Raw genomic sequence first — 22,847 nt, forward strand, 5'->3', positions numbered from 1 at the left:
ATACAAAAAATATATTAAAATTACAAATTAAATAAACTAACTACAATAATAACCTTGTTCAGGTGTAATGGTCCTCTGTAGAACGAGTCTCACAAATCGTTCGTGGCCCGTCAGCAACTGTACCGCGGTCTCATGCAGTGCATTCTCCATATCGACGCCGTTGATCTGAAATAGTTTGTTTTATACATATAAATATGGATATCTAAATTTATTATCTTTTATATTTATTAATGAAAAAAATATTGAAAATAGTTATTTTAAAAAATAGTTTTTTTTGTCAGGACCATTGTCAGGAACTATTAGTTTGAAATAATCATTACTATATTACAAATCACTTCAATTTTTAGGGGGAGGAAATTATATTACATCACTAAAACCATTTTGATATAATCCACTGTAACAAAAACCCCGGGCACATTATAGCCTGATAAATACCTTATGAAGATTGTGAACACAGACATGAGTCCAACTCTCGCATGTACAGTCGTCTGCATAACATTCAACATGCGGAGTTCGGCATGGTTTTGTGTCATATACTGTATGGCGCAGTAAATGACACTTAGCTTCGCGTTCTACTGTACCTTAGTGTTGTGATGATAGATCGCGGGGTCGCGGTGCTGTGTAAGGTCATAAAGTCCTTGTTGGACTATAATATATAATAAAGTGACTTACCGACACGACCTTGTCCCCGACCATCATCTTGCCGTCCTTGGCGGCGGCGCCGTGCGGCGACACGCGCGAGACGTATACGGCGTCGCTGTCGTCACGGTAGGGGGGCGAGCCCTTGCCGCCCGCTATGCTGAACCCGAGCCCAGAGCCGTCGCGGATGAGGGTCGTGTGGACTAGCACTTTTTGTTTGTAGCCTGGAATTGTAGTTTTATATTTCATTTAGGTCATAGAAGGTTAGTAAAACGATAAAAATACTGAATACACGAAAAATATACTAAAAATAAATGTAAAAATGTTCAGAAATATTTAATAAATAGCATTCACTCTTTCCAAATGCTATTTCGATTCCCACACATAGAAATGAAATATATTTTCATTTTCTCACTCTGGTAACGAGATAAATCGCGACGTTAAGTTCCGCCACTCAACACGCAATGCCTCTATATCTATATAGGTGGGAAACGAAAGTGGCTTAACCAGATCGAATTGTCTTAACACTAGGTTCTCAGGTTCTCTCTGCCTACCCTGCTATGTGCTATATACAATGTGAAGCTAAAAAATATATTTATTATATAAAAATCAGTATAACAAAAAGCTTTGGGGTTTTCGATATTTTTGCACATATTTAATGAAATAATTTTATTTAGTCTATGTACATAAATATTAGTCTACCTATGACGACGACCTAATGTTAAGTTTTTGAAAAGTAGAGCTTTCTAAAATGTTTTTACAATACCAAAATACATGTACTTTAATAAGAAAATACACGTAGTTTAACTCCAATATTACTTACTCGGCGGTACAAAAGGCTGCGTGACAGGCGGAGGGGAGGCTTGCAAGCGTTGATAGTTGGGCTGAGTCGGTGACGGCGAGTAGCTTTGAGTCACTTGTTCTTTTAGATCTGGTTCAAATTCTTGCGCGTATTGGTTGCTTATGATGAGTGGCTTCGTTGGTATACCTCGGCCGGTTGGTACCTAGTGAAGTGAGATTGTTAGATTAATGTTTGTTTTTTTACTATGAGTTAAAGGATCGCTTTAAAGAGTAAAAAGTGTAAGATAATATTTGATACTAATTAAAAATATCAATTTTCAATACTTTTAAACTGAAATATTACACATTTAGAAAGGAAAAATGTTTTTTTTAAGTCCAAGTGCTCTATCTATTTGCTGTAAACAAATATATATACACGACGAATAGAATGAACGAACCTAATTATTAGGGCAACGGTACAGTTTGTCTAACTTGTTATTAGAGTGAAGAAATATAATCATACTGTTTACAATAATAACATATAACCGTTTCTTTTAAATATATATTTTTAAAGGTCAAAAAAAATTAAAACATACCCCAGGCATTAGTATGTGACAATGTACAGGTTATAAAAAAATAAGTGTTGAATAGTCTATATAATCAAATAAATAAAACCAGATAGTTTCAATTACATTTATCCAGTAGAAAATCAGCAATCAAACATATAATATTTAATTACCTGTCCATTTTCTAATGTAGATATAGTATCTGTGGCACTCGACACCGAGTGGTGGCTCGCCCCGCTCGGCGCGCGGCTGTGGGTTCTATAAATAATTATTATTGATTGTAAATATAATTTATTAATAAGCTTACATGCTCATTCATGCTTAGTGGCATTATAAAATACATAAAATGATAAAAATGTATTATAGGCTTTTATTATTATCTAAGTATATGCTAGTTATGGCGAATAGCGACGATAATAATGGTTTGTATTTTTTTGATTGTTAATAGATTATTGTTTTGAGTGTTTTATAATTTGATCTTAAACTCTTTTATAAGAAAACAATGATTTTTTTTAAAGTGAGTACACCTTTTAATGTAAATTTGTAGATATAAATGATAACATTAAGGATAGTCTTGGCACAGGGGCACAAACGTATGGCTGTACAGACAACAGGTTGTGGATTCGATTACCGCTCGAGATAAAGAAATATTTAATATTTTTATGTTCGGACAAATCAATAGTTGTTACAAAGTATCCATAATTTTAAAATAACATAATTATGATAGTAAATAAGTGAATACCTTGTTGAAGTGGGCGATTCTCTCGTTACGACAAGTGTTAGAGTCTGACCGCTTGCTTTAAGTACTTCGACTGCATAATAATGATCCACATCAACCACCGACGTACCGTTAACAGATAGAACTTTATCACCCACCTATGAAAAAAAACCAAATATATGAAACATATATTTATACATTTTTATTGTATTATTCTACACGTAAAGAAAGAAAGAAAAATATGTTTTCTACAAAGTATATGAAATATTATTTATGGTAATATAATTATTGGCACTTAATTAAAACAAAACCTTAATGAAAAAAATAGTAATAAAAACCACTTACTCTTAGTCCGGCCAAGTAAGCTGGTCCATTAGGTGTAACTCTGGATATGAAGATACCATCGTCATCACCAATGTACGGTGTAGAGCCTCTTCCACCTGCTATACTGAGGCCGAGCCCACCAGCAGCTCGCGCTATACGCACTTCTATACATCGTTGATCGTTTACTATACGAGCCTCACTATCCGCTCGTTCTGAAACCGATTCGCCTGTGAAACAAAAACTTTAATTAAAACACTATAAGAATGTGTGCTATATAAACACAAACAAAAACGTTTCTTCTCTCTTTTTTTAAAAAAGACATAAAAATAATGATTCAATAAAGTTATTAATATATTTGAACACAGATTGTGAAGAAATAGAAAGTAGATAAATAATATTGTATCAAATATAAAACGAAAAATATCTACATTCTATAAATTATAAATGGGACGACCTTTTTTTATTATTAACTGTAGTGAAAAGACAATTTTTCCATAACAATCGCCGTTAAGAATTGTTTATTCACAGAGAAAGCTATGAAGCGATCGTAAACTATAAATCTATAAAGCTGTTGTTTAATGTACTTTATAAAAAAATAAGAGAAACCACTCGAGGTGCAGAGGCACAAGCTTGTGATTATAAACGTGACAGGTTGTGGGTTCGATTCCCACTTGAGTAAATAAATATATTTAATATTTTCATTTCTTCGCACTAATGTAGAGGCAAAGCGCGGCGTTGAGTTCAGCCTCTCAACACGCAATATCTCCAGAATTCAGCGGAAAATAGAGTTGCTCCAAACTAGGTTCCTCCTGTCTACCCTGTGTGCACGTCGAAATCCCTAGCCATATAATATATAATACCAGGAAAATTGCAAATTTAAATTATTTTAAATAAATACAGTAATGCATAATTCCTATTAGGTATGTAATCCACGATGAACCTTGACAGATAAACAATCGTGCATAGAAATTAAACGAGTACTAAACAGTTATTCCTTGGATTGTACCAATATAATATCTATATACGAACTTATTACTTACAACACGCCCCTATGTAAAAGCTTAAGATGTAATTACTTACAAACAGCAAAGAGCAAAAAGTAGAAACACGTCGATATTCTACTTAAAAGATAGTCTTATAATGACAAAATTATTGTGCTAAAAAACATATTGAACGGGGAAAGCTTAATTACAGCACCTAGTCACTTGCAGTTGAAAGTCTATTAAACGATAATAGAATAATTTCCTTCTATTGATATATACCGCTATAATTATTAAATAGGGTTATACCCTACGCTAATTGGACGTAGGCGATGAGAATAATTAATTATGGGATCAATTGTAACTCCCGTGACAATATAAAGGAACAATGCGCGCGATACAATGCTACACATTCCTTTATAGAGCACATTTGCAAGGTCAAAAATGCGAAACGGGAACTCAAATGCTATAGTAGTCATTTATAATAGTCACAAATTTTATAATATCTATATCTTTCTATACTTATAATAAAATCGTAAGAGGGTCGGTGTCTGTACTTGGAAGATATTTAAAAAAAATGTTGTTGGGAACCTTTATTAACGTAATAGAACCCAAAACAATGATTTTTAAATTTTTTGAGAAAATTTAAACGTGAGTTTGTTTTCGCTAATCTCAGAATTGGTTTAACCGATTTAGATGCGGTTTTCACTATTGGATTCTGGCAAGCTCCCGAAAACCTCTAGGTTAGGTTTATTTTATTACAATCGGTTCATAAATAAAAAAGTTTTAAAGTACTTAGTTGGCTCGGTTTTTCTTAAATACACTTAAATAAACATTTGTATAATTCAAGCGGGCGTAGCCGCACGGGTCCACTAGTTCCTAATAAAAACGATACTTCACGATTACGAACCGTCTCAAAACGATATAAGCAAAGTGCATAATTTAAATGCGATTTCCCATAGTACCTCAAAGATAAATCATCCACCTTTATACCAAAGATTTCGAGGCATCACGTTCAATGCAATTGTAATTTCTCTTTCTCAAATCCCAATACAGTCGGTGCTGAATTGAATAATAAACGAGTCGACCTTTCTTTGGGGTTCGCACGGCAATCAGTATGACAAGATAAATGTAGCCAGTTCAGTGAAATCATGCTCCAGAATGGACGTCGCATCCGCATCCTGAGTATTCTACAATGGACAATCAGTTCAGATACTTTCACCCCTCATATATATAAAGTAAATGGAGTAACTGCGTCTCATTGTATCCCAGAACCGAGTCGTGATAGTTAACAAGAGGGATTCGTGACTATCGTTTATCAGTTGATGCTTTTATTTTATTGGGAAACTGGGTACTATTTCACGAAATGGCTGTAACTTTACTTGAATCCCTACTTATTGACAGGTGAAAGCTTTATCTAATGATTTTATTTTATATAATTTATGAAAAATAAAATACAATAATTGTTTCACTGAAATTTAATTAACTCAAATATTTTTTTATTGAGAAAATAATTGTCATTAATTTGTACTTTGTACTTAAAATGTAGTTATAAGAATAATTATAAGAATTTTAATATTAGGTTAAATTTACATACATAAACAACTACGGCAGGCGATATAACAACTGCAATAAAATGCATAAAACAGAATGAATGCTAGATGAGGAGTAAAACACGAGTAACAAAGGCAAACTATGTGTGACTAAAATAATACAAAAAAAAACAGTCGAATTGATAACCTCCTTTTCTTACAGAAGTCGGTTAAAAAGATCTTAGAATAGCAAACAGGTGAATGTATTTCGCTTATATATTGACATATGGATCGTGCACCTTGAGTTGGTTAGTTTTTATTTAAGAATATTTCAGGGATGACTCATAACTATGAGTGACGGAAACTAAACATTTCAAATATAACTGTTTTGTTTTCCTATATATTTTATTCAGTAATTTTTATATAAAGTTTTTTGTTATATTTTTTTATCAATTGTTAATTTTATGGGGTGAGCGCATATTTTTTTCTATGAAATTAAATACTGCAACAGCTGTTATAAAAATGTGACTAAAGTCTTCGAACATCATTGCTTCGTTAATTGTATTTTTTCACTATTATACTACTAAATAATATTATATCTCTGACATTAATTATAACACGATTTCTTTTGTTTCCAATCATTCCAATGATGTTTGATTAACAATGTATTGTACAATAAGTCTTGATAATAGAATCGTACCAGAATACCACATTATTATAACTATTTCAATAATCTATATATATAAAATCGAAAGGTCACTCACTCATCACGAAATCTCAGAAACTACAAGTGCTAGGAATCTCAAATTTTGCATAGGAGTTACTTATAGAACGTAGGTGCTCGCTAAGACGGGAATTTGCAATATTCGACTTCTAGGGGTTGTTTATGGGGTTGACACTTATAGGACGTAGGTACTCATGGAGACAGAAATTAATAATAACGTAGTTTACGCAGGCAAAGCCGCGGGCGGGCCGCTAGTATAAAAATAAAACGATCACAAAACACAAAAGTACATCGACTATTTCGCATAAACGTAACTCAAACTCGCCCAAAGATGACCGCATCACGAACAAACCCATATCGTTTTACCTTCACACCAAAACAACATTATTCGACGCCAGATGTATCCATTTTCTTATTTATATTAGAATAAAATAATTTATTTATTTACGTTTGTAAGTCAAGTAACGTTTTTAACTAATATAAGTTTGTTTCCATTTTAAATATATAAGCCATATACTTAACTACTTAATATTGAAAAGTCATCATGGCGCAGCGGCACAAGGGTGTGACTGTAACGCGACAGTTGTGGGTTCGATCCCCACTCGAGGAAATGAAATATTTATTTACGTTTATATTTTCATTTCTTCGCTCTGGTGTCAAAGCAAAGCGCGGCGTAGAGTTCTGCCACTCAACACACAATGCCCCCAGATTTCCGCAGAAAGTGGGGAACGGAGTGTCTCAACACTAGGTTCCCTCTGCCTACCCTGCTGTGTGCGGGATACAGCGTGAAGCTGATTTTTTTAAATATTGAAAAGTAACATTCGTAGTGCGGACCGCAATTTGGTATCGCCGTGGTACTATAAAATGTATTACATATGGCCTATTGAACAAAAGCGACAGACCATCAACGTCAACGAGACTAACACAATAACAATCATAACATCCTAATTTACAACTAATTATATTGTAATTCAATTTCGTCATTCAATTATGAATAGATTTATGAAAGTGTATAACGATTAATATTTTCAAAAAGAAATTTTAATTAAATAATAAGTTTTTTTTTTTTCATTAGATATTTCAAAGGTTAATTTAATTAAAAATAATTTGTTAAGTTATGATAGCAAAACTTACTCAGAAAGCAAAATCTAAATAAACTTACGTACGTATAATGATTAAAATTATTAAGAAATTTTAATTAAATAAAGAGTTAGTTTAGTTTTCATTAGATCAAACGTTATTTTTATGAATTTTATGAAAAAAGAAATTGTTAAGTTATAATAAAAATTCAAAAAAAAATTTTTTCCAGAAAGTAAATTAATTTTGGAATTTACTTTTATTTATTAAAACTCTTTTACATAGATTCAAAAATAATTCTACATAAACTTACGTTTCTTTCTTCTTATAACACCCATATCTCCACTTTAAACAAGACCCGTTTCCTGAAAAGGATCGCCTAGCTGGCCAGAACGAATACAAGCATATATGAAGAAACAAGGGTTAAAATCGCCTATGAGTAGGGCTGACTAGCTGGTTATTCCTCTTAACGCATTCCAAATCGGTCATTGTCCAATTCCATGACCAAATCAGTTTTTATGTATTATAGTAGTTTTTATTTTTTCTAAACGTAAACAAAGATGTTGCAACGAACTCAAAGTAAACACTAAGGATTCCAAGCAACGAATGTAAGGACACGTGCGCACGCGCAGCCCGGGGCGCAGGCGATGACGGAATGTGCTGCAAGCGCGAGATGTAGAGGCTGCGGCGCCGGCGCCTGCGACCTTTCCGTTAGATTAAAAATAGAAAGTAACAACCTGATGCATACCGATTCCTTATATTTTTTTGTACCCTCATAAGATAATCTACTGATGAACTCTATTATAATGGTCTACAATTATACTTTCGATTGTTATGATATAATTTTTAACTATTATAAAACAACAACTTCAAAGTAAATTAGATTTTGTTACGGAAGTTTTATATAGGTACCTAAAATAATTAATGAAAGAGACAGGTTAATATTTCCGCTTCTGTTAGCATCAATTAATTACCTACTTTTAGTACAGATAATAGTACGGTAATAAATACCAGTTTTTTATCTGAGACGACATCATCCACATTAAAATCTAAAAGAGGAAATCCGAAAGGAACATGGCAATATATTTTATTAATGTGTAGTATCAATAGATGAAATGTAAAATGAATAATTAAATAAAGATTTCGAATAATAAAAAATTATGCAAATTTAAATACAAGCAAAGATTGTTAAATTATTGTCAAGAATTATGGCAAGCTAATAATTTGCTTACAAGCAAGGGAAAATTAGAAACTTTAATCTATGGTTGCAGGCAGGATATGGACTTTCTATGAATAAACAGAAAATAATGAAACGGATTAAGCGCGCTCTAATTGAAAACTGAAGTAGTAATTGTAATAATAACAATATCACAATTATTAATAATAATAATTAAAACTATAATCTATACCTATACTAATAATTAAAGTATATAAAATAAAAGAAAAAGAATTGTACGTCTATACTAATATAATAAAGCGGAAGAGTTTGTTTGTTTGTTTGTTTGTTTGTTTGTTTGTTTGTTTGTTTGAACGCTACGATCTCTGGATCTACTGGTCCGATTTACATTGTTTTTGTTTTGTATAAAAGCTGCATTCTTCAGAAGTGCTATAGGCTATATAATATTACATTACACATATAAACTAATAAATTTAAATATTTTCTAATTTGACATGTAATTTATTCTGCCATGTTAATAACAACCGTCGTTGCTAAGCACCGGTTTGCAAAGTTTCTTTGTTGTTTTAAGAAAACGTCACCCAAAATGAACTTATATTTTGATATTCATCCTTATAAAAATAAATATATTATATAATATTTAATAAATATTCTTATAGTTCAAGCAGGCGTAGCCGCGTCCGGGTCCACTAGTCCTTAATAAAAGTTAATATTTACATAAACATTGGTGTCAAGTAAATGCAGCATGCGACAGCCATTGTGTATTCCAAAACCTGCTTCCTCCTAATTCCGAAGACTATGTCGAGAGGACGATCTTACAGTCCGTGTTTATAATAATACAGTTCATATAACGGTTGACGATGATGTAGTTAGAGGAGAATTTAGTTCCAAAGAAGAAATTTATATATCTCGTAGGTGGACGTGACTGGAATCTTTAATTTAAACAATTTTATTATAATTTACTACATTTTATTGCAAAAAAGTAAGTTGCAACATCCTAATCAATATTTTAGTCATTTATTTTGGACTAGCGAAGTGCTTCCGGCTTCGGCCGCTTGAAAAACATTATTAATATACTAACCTGGATTATTTTCGTATTTTAATAACATTATCAGTATAAAACAATGTCCAAAAACTTAACATTTTAGACAAATAAATAAAACAGTAATTTTATGGAAATTCAGTCGATCTAATGCTTTATATTGATAACTTTTTATATATAAAAACCGATTGAAATAAAACAAAATGCAATAGTGAAAACTGGATTGATATCGGTTAAGCCGTTTCTTAGATTAGCGTGCACAAACGCACAGACAAACATTTTTTTAAAAACCATTTCCATTAAATAAGTTATTTTTATATATCTTCCATGTACAGACAGCGATCAGTTACGATCATATTATATAGATAGATAGATAGACAAACGATTTGAACAATTTTAATAAACTACAACAAAAGTTTCAAATCTAAATAAAAAATAACAAATAGAGTATTAGTATAATATAATAGAATACTAGAATACTTTAAGTATTAATTGCATGCCCGTGTTGTGGACGCGCTTCACTAGCTCATTTCACAGACTTCACTTTCAAGACGTACGGCGCGGATGTTAACCACAATGTAGCAAGAGTAACCTTACTTACCTTACTAGACTAATTCCTACTTTAATGCGGTTTAAAATTAGTATAAGAGAAACTCGAGCTAGGGCATATGAATTCTAATAAGAATGAGATTGATTTAGACAGAATAAATTAGAAGAGAAAGGTATACTCTCAGACACAAAAGGCAAGGTGAATGTATCTGTTTTGTTACAGATTACTTCCTATAGATAAAATGATAAATTGACATATATAAAATAAAAGTGACACAGATAAATGATTTAAATAAAAAAAGGAAATAGTTTATATATTGTCAATTTAGCAAGCGTGAGAAATTTGTTTTTTTTATTGAAATAACAAGTAAAAAGTACTAACTAACTGTAGTTTTAGTTTTTCATTTCAATTGTTACAGGCATATCACGACATTTACAAATTAGATGGAAAGTAACACTCGGTGAGTTGTTCTCATGTATGAACCCTGTCGAACATATTATTACAGGGGTCAAACGTGGATATAAAAGAAACAATCTACTTTAAAATTTCATTTAACCTTTAATTGTTAGAATTGTATACATATTAGAAAAAAATATAAGCATAATATTTAGTTAATATTCATGCCTATAATCATTTCAACATAATATGCATATACAAATAAAACATTTTTTATAACAATTATTATTTTCTGAATGAATTAATTTTAAAAAGGACCAACTTTCTGTCAGCATAGCGAAATATTTTAGAAAACAATTAACTTTATACATATAAAGAACACGAGTAGGTATTACTGCTATTAAGCGACGACCATTTAACACGTAAACGGTTAAAATACAATACATTGTGTTCGACACTAATTGGATAGCATAGCATATGAATCACAACAGAATAAACAAACAACTAAAATAAGATTCACAAGGTTTTTATTTAAAATTGTCTGAAATAAATGATAAAATAATATTAATAAGCAAGAACTACGATAATATAAGTCAATAACAACAAAAACACATACAATATTTTTCTACGGATGTGGAGATAATCTTGGTTAAAAAAAAATTGGCATTAAACAAATATGGGTAACGGAGACAACAGGAAGGACAATTACCAGCAAAATAAATAAACGCCGAACTTGACCTCAAGAAGACGTGCACAGAACAGGCCTTACTTGCTTTGAAGGTGAACTCCATGATCGAGCACATGATACCGCGGACTACCGACTTGGTTACCGCCATAGTGGCACAATATGTAAATTCTTTATCCACTGTGGTTAGAGAGAAATTTCTACGTTGTTTGTATGTAACGGAGAAGCTTTGAGAGAACTGTGAGCGAATAAGGCTCGCCACCTGACGCCTGTGCGGTTCATTAGACCGCACCAGTAACTCGGGGGGCTCCGGCTATTGTTGTCCGACCCCTGGGAGGCCTCACATGGTTCGCCCTATATGCGCATACACGCATAAATATGAACGGGAAACTATGTATAAAACAGTTTCAGGTTTTTATTAAGTACCACTTTGTTTTCATTGATCACGATTGGAAATAATAATTACAAAATTATACGTAATCTTATATAACGATAGTAATGATATTAAACGGCAGCTGAAAGTAGAAATTTATAGGATATAACTAATATACTGCAAGTTGATGTCGATAGTTTCTATTCAAAGCAGCTTTCTATGGTCAATTTCTCTTTAAAGTAAATGTCAGGTAAACCTTACCCATTTGCAAGAACATCCCTATAATTAATGTTTACATTAAAAACAAAATCACTATGTTATATATACGAAGTATTTTATTATAATTTTATGTACATAATGTGTATTTAACACAGATTTATCAGCATTGGAATTACTTTAGTTTTGTTTAATGTTTAAAGCACTTCAAACACTTTTTACATGCTCCTTGTAAAATCAAAAACGAAGAATTTCAAGAATTAGCGGCGTATAAAATTACTATGCCAATGTGGCAGAATAAAAATCATTATAAATATATTTTTTATTTACCTTTCCTGTCTATAATTTATATCATTTTTACAACAAAAAACTAGAAAGACTTTGATATTTTTGTAAGTTTCAATATTACATCTTTTAATATCGTTTTCTCGCTAACCCCACATCCTGTAGATAAGCAACCTACGCCGTTTTAATCTATCTTGTTTGTTAAAACTAAGTATTGGAAAAGTTCCCAACTAAATATTTGTATCATATATGTTGTTCCAAAATCGTGTATTAATATAATAGATAAATATAAAATAAAAGACGTACCATATCCAAAAACTGTCGGATCATTTTCGCTTATCCTAACTCTTCTTAACGATCTTTCTGGTAGAGTATAGTAAATTGGATTTGAAATGCTTTCTGGTTGATAATACTGTCCAGTTCGAGGCAACGTCCCATATATCTGATTTGATGGATTGCTATACACGGGCTGGTAGCGGGCAACATTGACTTGGTTCGAACTATGTATTGGAACAGAATTTTGTAGATATAACTCAGACGGAGAGTATAAACCATAATTTCTATTTTGTCTTTCATCATATTGATTTAAAGCTTGGAGACTCTGTGCTTGATATCCATATTTTATAGGTTGCCGTCGATATTTGTCAGGTATGTCGAAACTTTTGAACTGTGGCGCATTGAAACGATCAGTTGCAAATATTTCTGCAACTGGCAACCCGGAGCTGGTGTTGCTTATATTACTGCGGTTACTCCTTGTGCTGCTTCGGAGACCATTGCGACTCAACGAACCATCACCGCGTACACTTAACTTTAATTCAAGTCTTTTTTCTTTCATTATATCACAGTTCCACACTTAGTCTAGTGAAATACACTATTTAACTTGCATCTATCTATACATATTTTCAATACACGCCTATAAGCTAATTATAGGTTAATTTGTTTCTGATTATGTTGCTTCATTACGTTCTAATATACCCGGTAAAGAAAGTTAGTATTAATCTCAATTATCTTTATGTAAGATGACTAATGACTCTAGTTACAGACAGACATTCGTTAATTATTACAAGACTGAGAACAACTCTAATGTCTAACCAGACATTTTCACAATGGCAAAAAAACAATTGCAAATCGAATTTAGGAATACACAGTACTTGTGATGACCAATGATTATTAAAGTATAGCCTTTAGGGTTCCTTTGAGCACTGAGGCCTGACTATCTACTCTGGGACAGTATATATGTTTACATAAATAATTAGCGTTGATAAGATAATACTAGTTCAATAACATGGGTAATATTGAATGTTCAAACAATTGAATGTCGAGATATGTCTATCAAACTTCCTTTATTACAAGAAATCGGATATATTACTATTTTACTATGTACCTCAATTATTTAATTAATAAATCATAATTTTTATTTCATTGGAATTATAATATTGGCAAGAAAGGTTTAATACCAAAACATTTAGTAGTAACCGCGAGATATTAAGTAGTAATAAATAAATTAAAATAATATTTTTTCTACGAAATTTCGAAAAATAAACAATAAAATCATAAGTATCTAAAAACTGTATCTATTGATTTTATTTTATCTATAAAAGGGCGCGTTATATCTATATATAGGTAATACACTAATCTTTGGACATCGAGGTTTATTATATCATATAAAATATTATTGTAATAACATATATTATGTAGAAATAATTATAATATATTATTATAATAAATATTTATAAGCTATAATAATAAATAACACTATTTCTAATTAATAGCCCAAGTAATAAGCAAATAGTAATAACAGGCAGTAATAGAACCTAAATACCGAAAATAACAATATTCGCGCAGGAACTATATGTCTGTAACACGGTGAAAGTATGCGCTCGAATCAATTATAGGGTAGATGAAGAAACAATTGAAAAGTGAAATAAATAACGACTTTCATGTAAGAGCACAACAACAATGTAGCCAATACAAATAGTATGAAGGAGTCACATGATGTGTTTACAAGTAATGACAATAAGTTAACAATAGCCCAGATATGACCTTCAAATCGTATAGAACTTGAGTAAGTGTGATATTTCGAACAAACGTGTATGTATGTATGTATGACACACCAATGCGAGACGGGAAATATTGACTTAAACTATTACGATTCATAAAACTATACGATAATCCTATATGATAGATGCCGGAATTTAAAAAAAAACAACATAATAGTATACCACATTAATAATAGAGTAATAGAATCATATAAACACTGTAAAAACGATTAATTCACTTTTTTTTGTTAGATAAATTAATAATAGAAACTTAATCAAAATAAGATCGTCCGTCCCAACCATCACTGTAAAAGACACAGATAATGCAATTTTCTAGTGCATAGTTAACACTTCGTCTCACGCAATCTACATTTGTGCAATTATAAATATAGGTTTTTTATAATTACAGAATTTCGGTGTAAACGCAGCACAGGTGATCAGAGAACTGAGTTTACGTTGCAAAATGGCACGTCGAGTGGTTCAGATAAGCTGATAACGTGGCTATACTGATTATTCAACGGAGTAAATATTGCGTACAACGGAATTCGTTGTGGATTGTTTTTTTGATACTGAAAAACTTTTATGTTTTTTGCAATAAAAAAGTACTAAATCATCAATGATACATTATTACAAACAGTTTTTATCATATTTTTTTGTCAGTGCTGTCAGTAAAAATATCATGAGCTTGCGTAATTTTTTCTCTCATCGGAATAGCATGTTATTTAGATCCATAAAGTTCGTACAAAAACTAAAGGCGACGGGATTCGTGCAATGAACTTGCGCCAGTGACTGACGGGTTTGAGGCATCGCCTTCGTGATCATTACGGACGAGTGTGGTCACGATCGCGTGAAACAATGTCGCAACTGCTATCTAAAGGCTTACTCGGATCAAACAAAGAGGAGTTGTATCTAGAGCATTCCTATAGTAAAATAACGTTTACTTACTTAATAGTTAAAGCTTAAAAATAAATAATAATAATTTACGTAAAGTTAAGAAAAAAAACAAAACTAGTAAATTTACTTCCTTACTGTGGAATGTAAACACGGCATACGAGAAGCAACATCGTGTACTTTGTCAGTGTAGCTATCTTGCAATCCTATTAAAGTTAGGTACTTTAGTCGTTAAAGGTCTGTGTTGTGTAACACGAGAAAGTTCCAATCTAATTTATGGACATAACAAACAAAGCACTGCTTTTCCGTTATGCTAAAGGTTTTCGAGCGTTAAACTATATCCGCTGCTAAAACATGCACTGTGGAAAAAAAACATAAGAAATTAAAAAAAAATTCTACTCACCGTCCGGCACGTCCGTGGACTCATCGTCAGTTTTGTGTTCGTGCAACTCTTGTTTTTTGATCACCTGCAAAAATAACTATTTTAATACTTATTCAATATAATCTCTTTTATTCTATTAATAGATACAAAAAGGCACCATTGACAAAAACTGACCAATTCAACAAAGCACAAAAAACTTAACAAAAAAAAAGTAGTTCGTTCACAAGTAAACATTGATAAGATAGGCGGCTAAGTACATGAATTAGAAATTGCACGTTCATGATATTACAAAACAAGCGAGGCAAGCCAAATAAAGTGCAGAGGAATCTAAATTGAAATCTTGTTCTGGTGTGCCCTTATCTCATAAACGCATCTCACCCGGGCCAGCCATCCACCCGCAGCTTTCAAGCACCTCATTTTATTATTAAGTACCGGCAATAGCCACTAAGGGAAACAGCAAATTGTTTTCATTATAGATTAATCACTGGGGAAAGTTCACTTCACTCATCGATCAATCAAAGAGGTCGTAACATTATTGTGAGGCACGCGGCGCGAGGCAGCCATGTCTGCGAGCCTCTCGGAGGGTCTGCTGCGGGCGTCGTGGTCGAGGACCCGTGAGCAGCAGCCCGTGACAGCCGCAGTATTCCAACAATTACCCTCGCTTGAGTCGTGCTTACGGAAACGGAGCAATCCGCTTGCAGATTTCTTGCTTATTAGCACACTTGCCCACTTTTAGCCCAGATTTTATTATATTTTCAAAACTCCAGATAAGAAATATCAATTCGACTCTACTAAGAGAATATTGTTTTAGAAATAAACTGTTAGCGAAGCGCAAATAGTATAACGCGTGAGATATCTCACGGAGCCATTGTTTCATTTTTCACTGAGAATAAGAAATTGTAGCGTGACCGTACGTCAGCTAGCACTCTCACGACGGCACAACTACACCAGCAAAACTGAGTGAGCATCAAGATTAAAACGCAAAGGTATACGCACTACTTCACGAGCACACATTCTATTTGAAATAATTAAATGGCTGTGATCTTAAATAAAGGAAACCTGAAGCACTATTCTAGAATATGCAAAAATAACAATAGAGCATTATTTTTAATATATTTTCCAAACATTTGAGGATGCAATTTAATAGAGACATTTGAATACAACTATTCACAATTTATTAAGTTCAAGGTGAACATTTATTCTTTTAATCTTCAAACACAATAAACGGATGTGAGAAATAAAATTGCATATAAAAAGACGAAAAATTGAGAAAAAAATCTCAATTCCCACAGAGCACACAAACAATCATGCGGTTTAGTCACGATAATGTAACGGTAAACAATAAGGGAAAGTAATGGACTTCCATCTCATATTAATTTTAAAACTTCACTTTTCACATTATGTTTATTTTTGTAACAAATGTTTGGATAGTTTTTGAATTAATTATATCGAAAGTGAGTTTTTAAGAGCATCAACAGAATAAATCTCTCTAGATAGGAGTCCAACCATGTCACAAATAATTTCAAAATGATGACTTAGCATTTTGACAATATAGCAAAGCGCAAAATTAGAGAATAAAACATGAATGTATCATGAATTAAATGTATCTTTTATTTTGTTATTATGAAATCTATTTTTTTTTTTTTCTATAAATACTGTAAAGTAATCTTAATCATTAAAACAGATGATAAAATTATATTTTAGAAGAATTTCTATAATAACTACTAATGTGTGAGATTTAATATAAAGACTATTATTACTTACCTTTAATTAAAAATTAGTATGTAATAATTTATTATTTTCAATGGATTTCTCAAAATTTAATGATGATTATAAAAAATGGAAATACAAGTAATGATTCCAATATTAAAAACTATAGAATATTTTAATTGTAATGATAACACTTAATGGACATGTATAAAATAAGACTTTATTAAATTCGTAATGCTAAATGGACATAGAAAGCGAATGTAATATCCGGATCTTAGGTTCACTAGCTCTTTAAGTATTCATGATTATGGTATATCGTGAACTTAACGGTGTTAAAAATTAATAAATGTACATATTTCTTGCTACTTTACATACTTTGAAGATAATTGACTTTATTAACGAATATATGCATACATATATTTATTAATAGACAGTTTTCTTTTCTAGGTATCTAGGTTCTTTTTATATATTAGTAGTAGAAATAAAGCAATATCTACCAAAGAAAAATATATAAACTATAACTCTGGAAAAGTGTCGATTCTATTTCTTTAAATACATTATTCTATCCTACTAATATTATAAATGTGAAAGTTTCTGAGGATGGATGATTGTTCCACTTTCATGGAAAAATTAGTGTACAGATTAGAATAACAAATAGGCAACAATTTTTGTAAAAATTTTGTAAAATTTGGCTATAATATACGTTGGGTAGTAAATACTAAATACTATTCTTAGTTTAACTTTAAACCATAGTAAACTCAAAATCCCAACATAGCATTTATGAAGTACGCTAAATGCAAATTCAAGCTGAAGATATTGCACCTACAATATCTTCAGTGGAGATTTAAATGCTGTGCTGGGTTAGATACTTCTTATAGTTAACCTCCACAGAGCATTTACATATACATATTATAGACAAAGCAGTTAAAAAATATATTAAAAGGAGCATTTACGAAGCAAGCCAAGCACATACAATACATACACACATACAATATAGTAAACATATAAAGCACCTGCGCAATGATACGCTCAGCGCGGCCAGGGTCTATCTGGTTGATACGTTTGTTCTTGAGGTGGTGGGGCGTGTCGCGGCGGTGGAGACGACCGCCGCCGCGCTCTTGCACGCCGACCCACGCCACGCGGCGTTCACGCTGATTTACCTCCAAATTGTTAAGTTAAATACAGTGTTCATTCTATTTAACGTTACAAAAATAAAATTGACAAAGATTTCGCTCGCCAAGCCGAAACCCCAAATCCTTATACTTAGTTGATTTCGCTTATTGTCGATTCTATTGCTTTATTTTACATAAAATCTCTGAAAGTCTCAATAACGGACGCATCTAATCCGAAAATACTGAAAAATTGTTTTCCACTTTTTAATTCGCTTTTACTTTAAAATGTACAAAATACTGTAATTTCATATGATTTAAATATCATTATAAGGAGTCTGTAAAATTCGTACTTGGTCGATAATAATGGTAATAGAAATAATTTTTCATTCTATTCTCTGTAATGCCATATAATACGCTATTGTTTCAGTATCGTTATATAAAGTTGACACTGTATATTGGAAACGTAGCGGGACTCAAAATTACGCCTCGCGACGTTTTTTAATAAAGGAAATCAAAGTTTTGGAAAACATACAGACGGACAAAGCATTAATTATAAATAAATAAATACATATATAATAAAATAGTATAGATTATATTCCACCACCAAAACCCCATTAATATTATTTCCCATAAAATTTGAGTTAATTCAAGACCATGTAATTATCCTTTATAAGTATCTCAAATTATTAAATAACTACATAATATATAATATATACTAAATATTATGTCTAAAATATATATACCTCTAATTCGTCGGAATCATCGTCGTCGTTTTCTGCTTCAGAAGACTCTTTGTCTTGCACTTGTTGTTCACTGTCGCTCTCGTCGTCGTTTGTTTCATTTAATACTTGTTGGGACGGCTGTTAAAATTACAAAATAAATTAATTTTAACTAATATATTGCACTTTCTTCTTCTTTCAATGTATCTGACATTGAAAATAAATAAATATTAAATGTTATATATGCATTATATGTAATTAACAGGGGATCATCGCAAATATTCATACTTTAAAAAAAATATTTCTACTTATTTCCCATAACGATAACAATAATGATTATCCCTAAACTGTCAAATATTACTTACTTCCACTGATTCAGTCGATTGTATAGTTTCTGGGGGTGATATGACCATTCCATTGGTCGTTGGCGCTTCATTTTTCTCCTGCGGCTGTTGTTCTGGCGTTCGAGTGAACAATTTCACCGCTTTTGCCTTGAGCTCCTTTGGATGTGGTGTATTTTGACGCACGAAAGGTGTCTGTAAACCAGGAATTATTGTAAATTTTGTTTTTTACACTTATCGGAAAATATGTCCTAATAAAAGATAGAAAAATATATAGATAAAATACATGCACATGCCAGTATATATGTTGAATAAAGGGAAAAATCTGTAGATAAATGAAATATAAAAAGTAAAACTGATGGAGAATGTAATTTAACGTAAGTAAGCTGTACTTAATCTATTGGTAAGCCGCATGAAGCTCGCGGATTGTAATGATTGACATAGTTCCGACGATTATAGTTAAATTAATTTTATATGTAAAATCTAACCAAAAAAAAATAGTAGATACTGGTAAAGTTTACAAAATAGTTTTTAAAATTGCTAAATAAAAAATTTCTTCTAATCCAAAAAATAAAATAAAAATCTTTTTTGAACACATGAAAATTTGATCTTCTACAAACACACACACAATAAGTTTAACATAATACGGAAACACGTATACGGAACCCTAATACGAACAACTATCAAAAATTACAATAGACATTTGACCTAATAAACGTATGATTAAAAAGGCTATACGAAGCGACGTGAATCACAGGATATGATATCACACGCCACTCCACCTCAGCGGCAAAACGACGTGTTTCGAGAAAGAGTGATCCATCATAAGTGCAGTGCAAATAGTGCTAGTGAAAAAAAATTCTATGAAATATATTAAAAAAAAAAACGATTTCAGCTATAATACAGAAAAGGCACAAATGTAGTGTTTGTATCCTTTATAAAATGATTATATCTTAATTTTAGGAGCATGCGAGTTGCAATAAATAAAAATGTAGATTTAACGGGAAATTAATAATATAAAAAAAAACTAAAATTGTAAAAATATAAGATGGTAAACCAATTCGGTGACGTCTTAACTGAATGGAATGCCAGACTAGTGTTATCTAAAGTAGTATGTAGGTATAATATCATCTAAGTATGTATAATTTGCTCTACTCTCAGCGATAAAACATGTAAAACTTTGATAAAACAAAGGACCAAGAGGCTTAATAGAGGCAGCATTTAGAGCGTAACTGGAGTGCAATCACTGATCCGTATATATTTTTTTAATTTAAACCATGAAATAGTACTAAATATTAAAACACGTAGACATATCTACCGAAAATATATTTTTTAAGTGGCAACATTTTCCTATGTTATATATTTGAACATATTATATGCATACTTAAATAGCAAAATCAAAATGATTCGAGCAACTTAAAAGGCGACAGCATAAAAGCGTACACAGTCTGTATCACATCAGCTATGATTGCACTCCATTCGCAGTGTACCTCTGAGAGGTTTGTTATAGAGGAGGAGAGCCTCTGCAGGGACGTCCTCCGTTGTGTCGTAACTAGCTTGCGAACAACGTCTAATGGCCGTCGGAATCCTAGTATTTGTGCACCGAAGAACGAATCTGACGCTTCCTCACTCTCCTCATTTATCGACGTCACCTTGAATACAATCAACGGCTGAGCAAGGAACATCGCTATCTTCTTGAAGTTAATATTATCATACAAGTCCATGTATTCAAAAACTATTATTGTATAATTACAGCAGGTATAGTGGCTACCATCATTTTATAAATGTAGTGTATTGGCACTCTCTATATTGCATTTTTCTCTTAGAATATAATTTATTACATTTCTACATATAAGCCCTGAGATTAATAATACTCAGAATATAAATATTTATTACAGCGAAGAAAACAAATTTTAAGCAAAAGTTTAAAAGTCGACAACATCCGATCGATCAACAATAGCTGTTATAGTAAAATTGGCCAGGAAGCACATTTTCTGTTTCAGACAGGCGTGGGACGACCATCCGCATTCACTCATAAATCATAGCGATTTAAAAATCATCGGGCATTATAATATTTTATTTCGTATTGTTTTTCATTTTCCCCGATTCCTTATTAGTATTGAATATATAGTAAATAATATAAATATATGTGTATGATACATATATATGTTTTTTACATATATCAAAATAAGAATTTGTACATCTGTTATCTATAAAAGCAAAAGTGAGATCACGCATTTTATCTAAGCTTAATGAAGAGATAGCGTAGAATATATAGTGGTCGAGATAACAAGAGCATTAATGCGAACATGTAGCAATACCCTACTATGAAATCACTATTCGTAAAATGTTATTTTTAGATGAGTTTAATTCAGTTACGAAACTAGAGAATGGTTTTATATTCGGTGTTAAATTCCCAAAAAATATAATTATATTAAACTGTTAATATAATTTCGTCATATCAGTACATTCAGTTAAATGAACAAAACATATAACCAACTCTTGTTTAACAAGACTGTAACTAGGCTTTGACACAACAAGCAACAAAAATAAAAGATATACCATAAAATCGTAATTTTATTACAGTATAGATATATAATTATATATAAGCTTACAATATAAACATTTCTTATACGTTCAAAATAAAAATTGCATATATTACAATTTCAGTTATTAATAAAACGTTATACAATTTTATTATAAAGCTATAATACTGTTTCATTCTAAAGCTACTAATATCGAGCTGAGCGCCAAATACGCTCTCTGCCTAGAACCTAGGACATTATCTCTAAACCATCGTCTTACTTCCCTACATCTGTATCTAGTACTTCCACCTACATTACGAGAGACAGGATTATAATCGAATGTTCTGGAAGAATGAAACCATGATGATCCCTTAAAAGTAAATGGACAACAGCATAAGCTCACCTCTCTCTCAATGGGTGGGTCTTCTGTGAATTTCACTGATATCGTTCTAGATTGTTCCTTTACCTCCCAATCGTCGTCTGAATCCCGATCGCGTGATAAAGTTGATTCTGGTAATCATATAATAGAATTAGATAATTGTTTATTTTTCGGTAATATGCCCAAATGTTTAAGCCCAGAGGCCAGTTGTGGCGCTAGGGGACGAGTGTGTGTCTGTAAATGAGACAGGTTAGGGGTTGGATTTTCTCTCATCCTTTTTTTATTCTCTGGTTTCGACACAAAACGCGCCATTGAATTCCGCCACTCAACACCTTCAGAATTCGGTGGAAACTGGGAAGCGAAGTATCTTAACACTAAGCTCTCTTTGCCTACCCTGCTTTATGCGGGGGTATCCTGCGCTTAGTAAATTTTGATAAAATATAAGTTATTTAAAGTGGTTTAAACATTGCACCTAGCGTATACGGTACAATACAAATACACACAAAACAGGACAAAACATACAATAGTAACATCAAAACCAAATGAATTGGATAAAATAGAATATTAGCATTATATAAACTAAATAGACAAATTCGATTCGTATAACATAGTTTTTGTATACTAAAAAGTCTAAAGATTAGCTAATACATTTTTTAATTAAATTAACAAAATAAATACTTTTAAA

At 31.8% G+C, this 22,847-nt stretch overlaps 1 protein-coding gene and 1 long non-coding RNA gene across 24 annotated transcripts in view; one reads left to right on the top strand and one right to left on the bottom strand.

Annotated features, from left to right (window-relative positions):
• scrib (scribble planar cell polarity protein) overlaps window positions 1–22,847 on the bottom strand; it is a 63,647-nt gene that overhangs the window by 19,065 nt on the left and 21,735 nt on the right. For 18 of the 23 annotated variants that reach the window (XM_085207881.1, XM_085207871.1, XM_085207886.1 and 15 more), the window contains 12 exons: window positions 22,187–22,293; window positions 20,749–20,910; window positions 19,283–19,453; window positions 18,942–19,058; window positions 18,100–18,237; window positions 15,398–15,461; window positions 3,049–3,254; window positions 2,728–2,861; window positions 2,159–2,243; window positions 1,463–1,643; window positions 673–863; window positions 54–165 (listed from right to left, as the gene is read on the bottom strand). In XM_085207881.1, coding sequence (XP_085064007.1) covers window positions 54–165; window positions 673–863; window positions 1,463–1,643; window positions 2,159–2,243; window positions 2,728–2,861; window positions 3,049–3,254; window positions 15,398–15,461; window positions 18,100–18,237; window positions 18,942–19,058; window positions 19,283–19,453; window positions 20,749–20,910; window positions 22,187–22,293 — 1,668 coding nt within the window. The remainder of the gene's footprint in view (window positions 1–53; window positions 166–672; window positions 864–1,462; window positions 1,644–2,158; window positions 2,244–2,727; window positions 2,862–3,048; window positions 3,255–15,397; window positions 15,462–18,099; window positions 18,238–18,941; window positions 19,059–19,282; window positions 19,454–20,748; window positions 20,911–22,186; window positions 22,294–22,847) is intronic. The other 5 variants (XM_085207879.1, XM_085207877.1, XM_085207874.1 and 2 more) reach the window with 2 other exon arrangements.
• On the top strand, window positions 20,039–21,342 carry LOC146539952 (uncharacterized). Its single transcript, XR_014879478.1, has 2 exons — window positions 20,039–21,016; window positions 21,157–21,342. It is a non-coding gene; the product is annotated as an uncharacterized LOC146539952 (long non-coding RNA).

The sequence above is a fragment of the Heliconius melpomene genome, chromosome 3, assembly GCF_056956725.1.
Source record: "Heliconius melpomene rosina isolate 202511_hmr_F chromosome 3, ASM5695672v1, whole genome shotgun sequence".
Lineage (NCBI taxonomy): Eukaryota > Metazoa > Arthropoda > Insecta > Lepidoptera > Nymphalidae > Heliconius > Heliconius melpomene.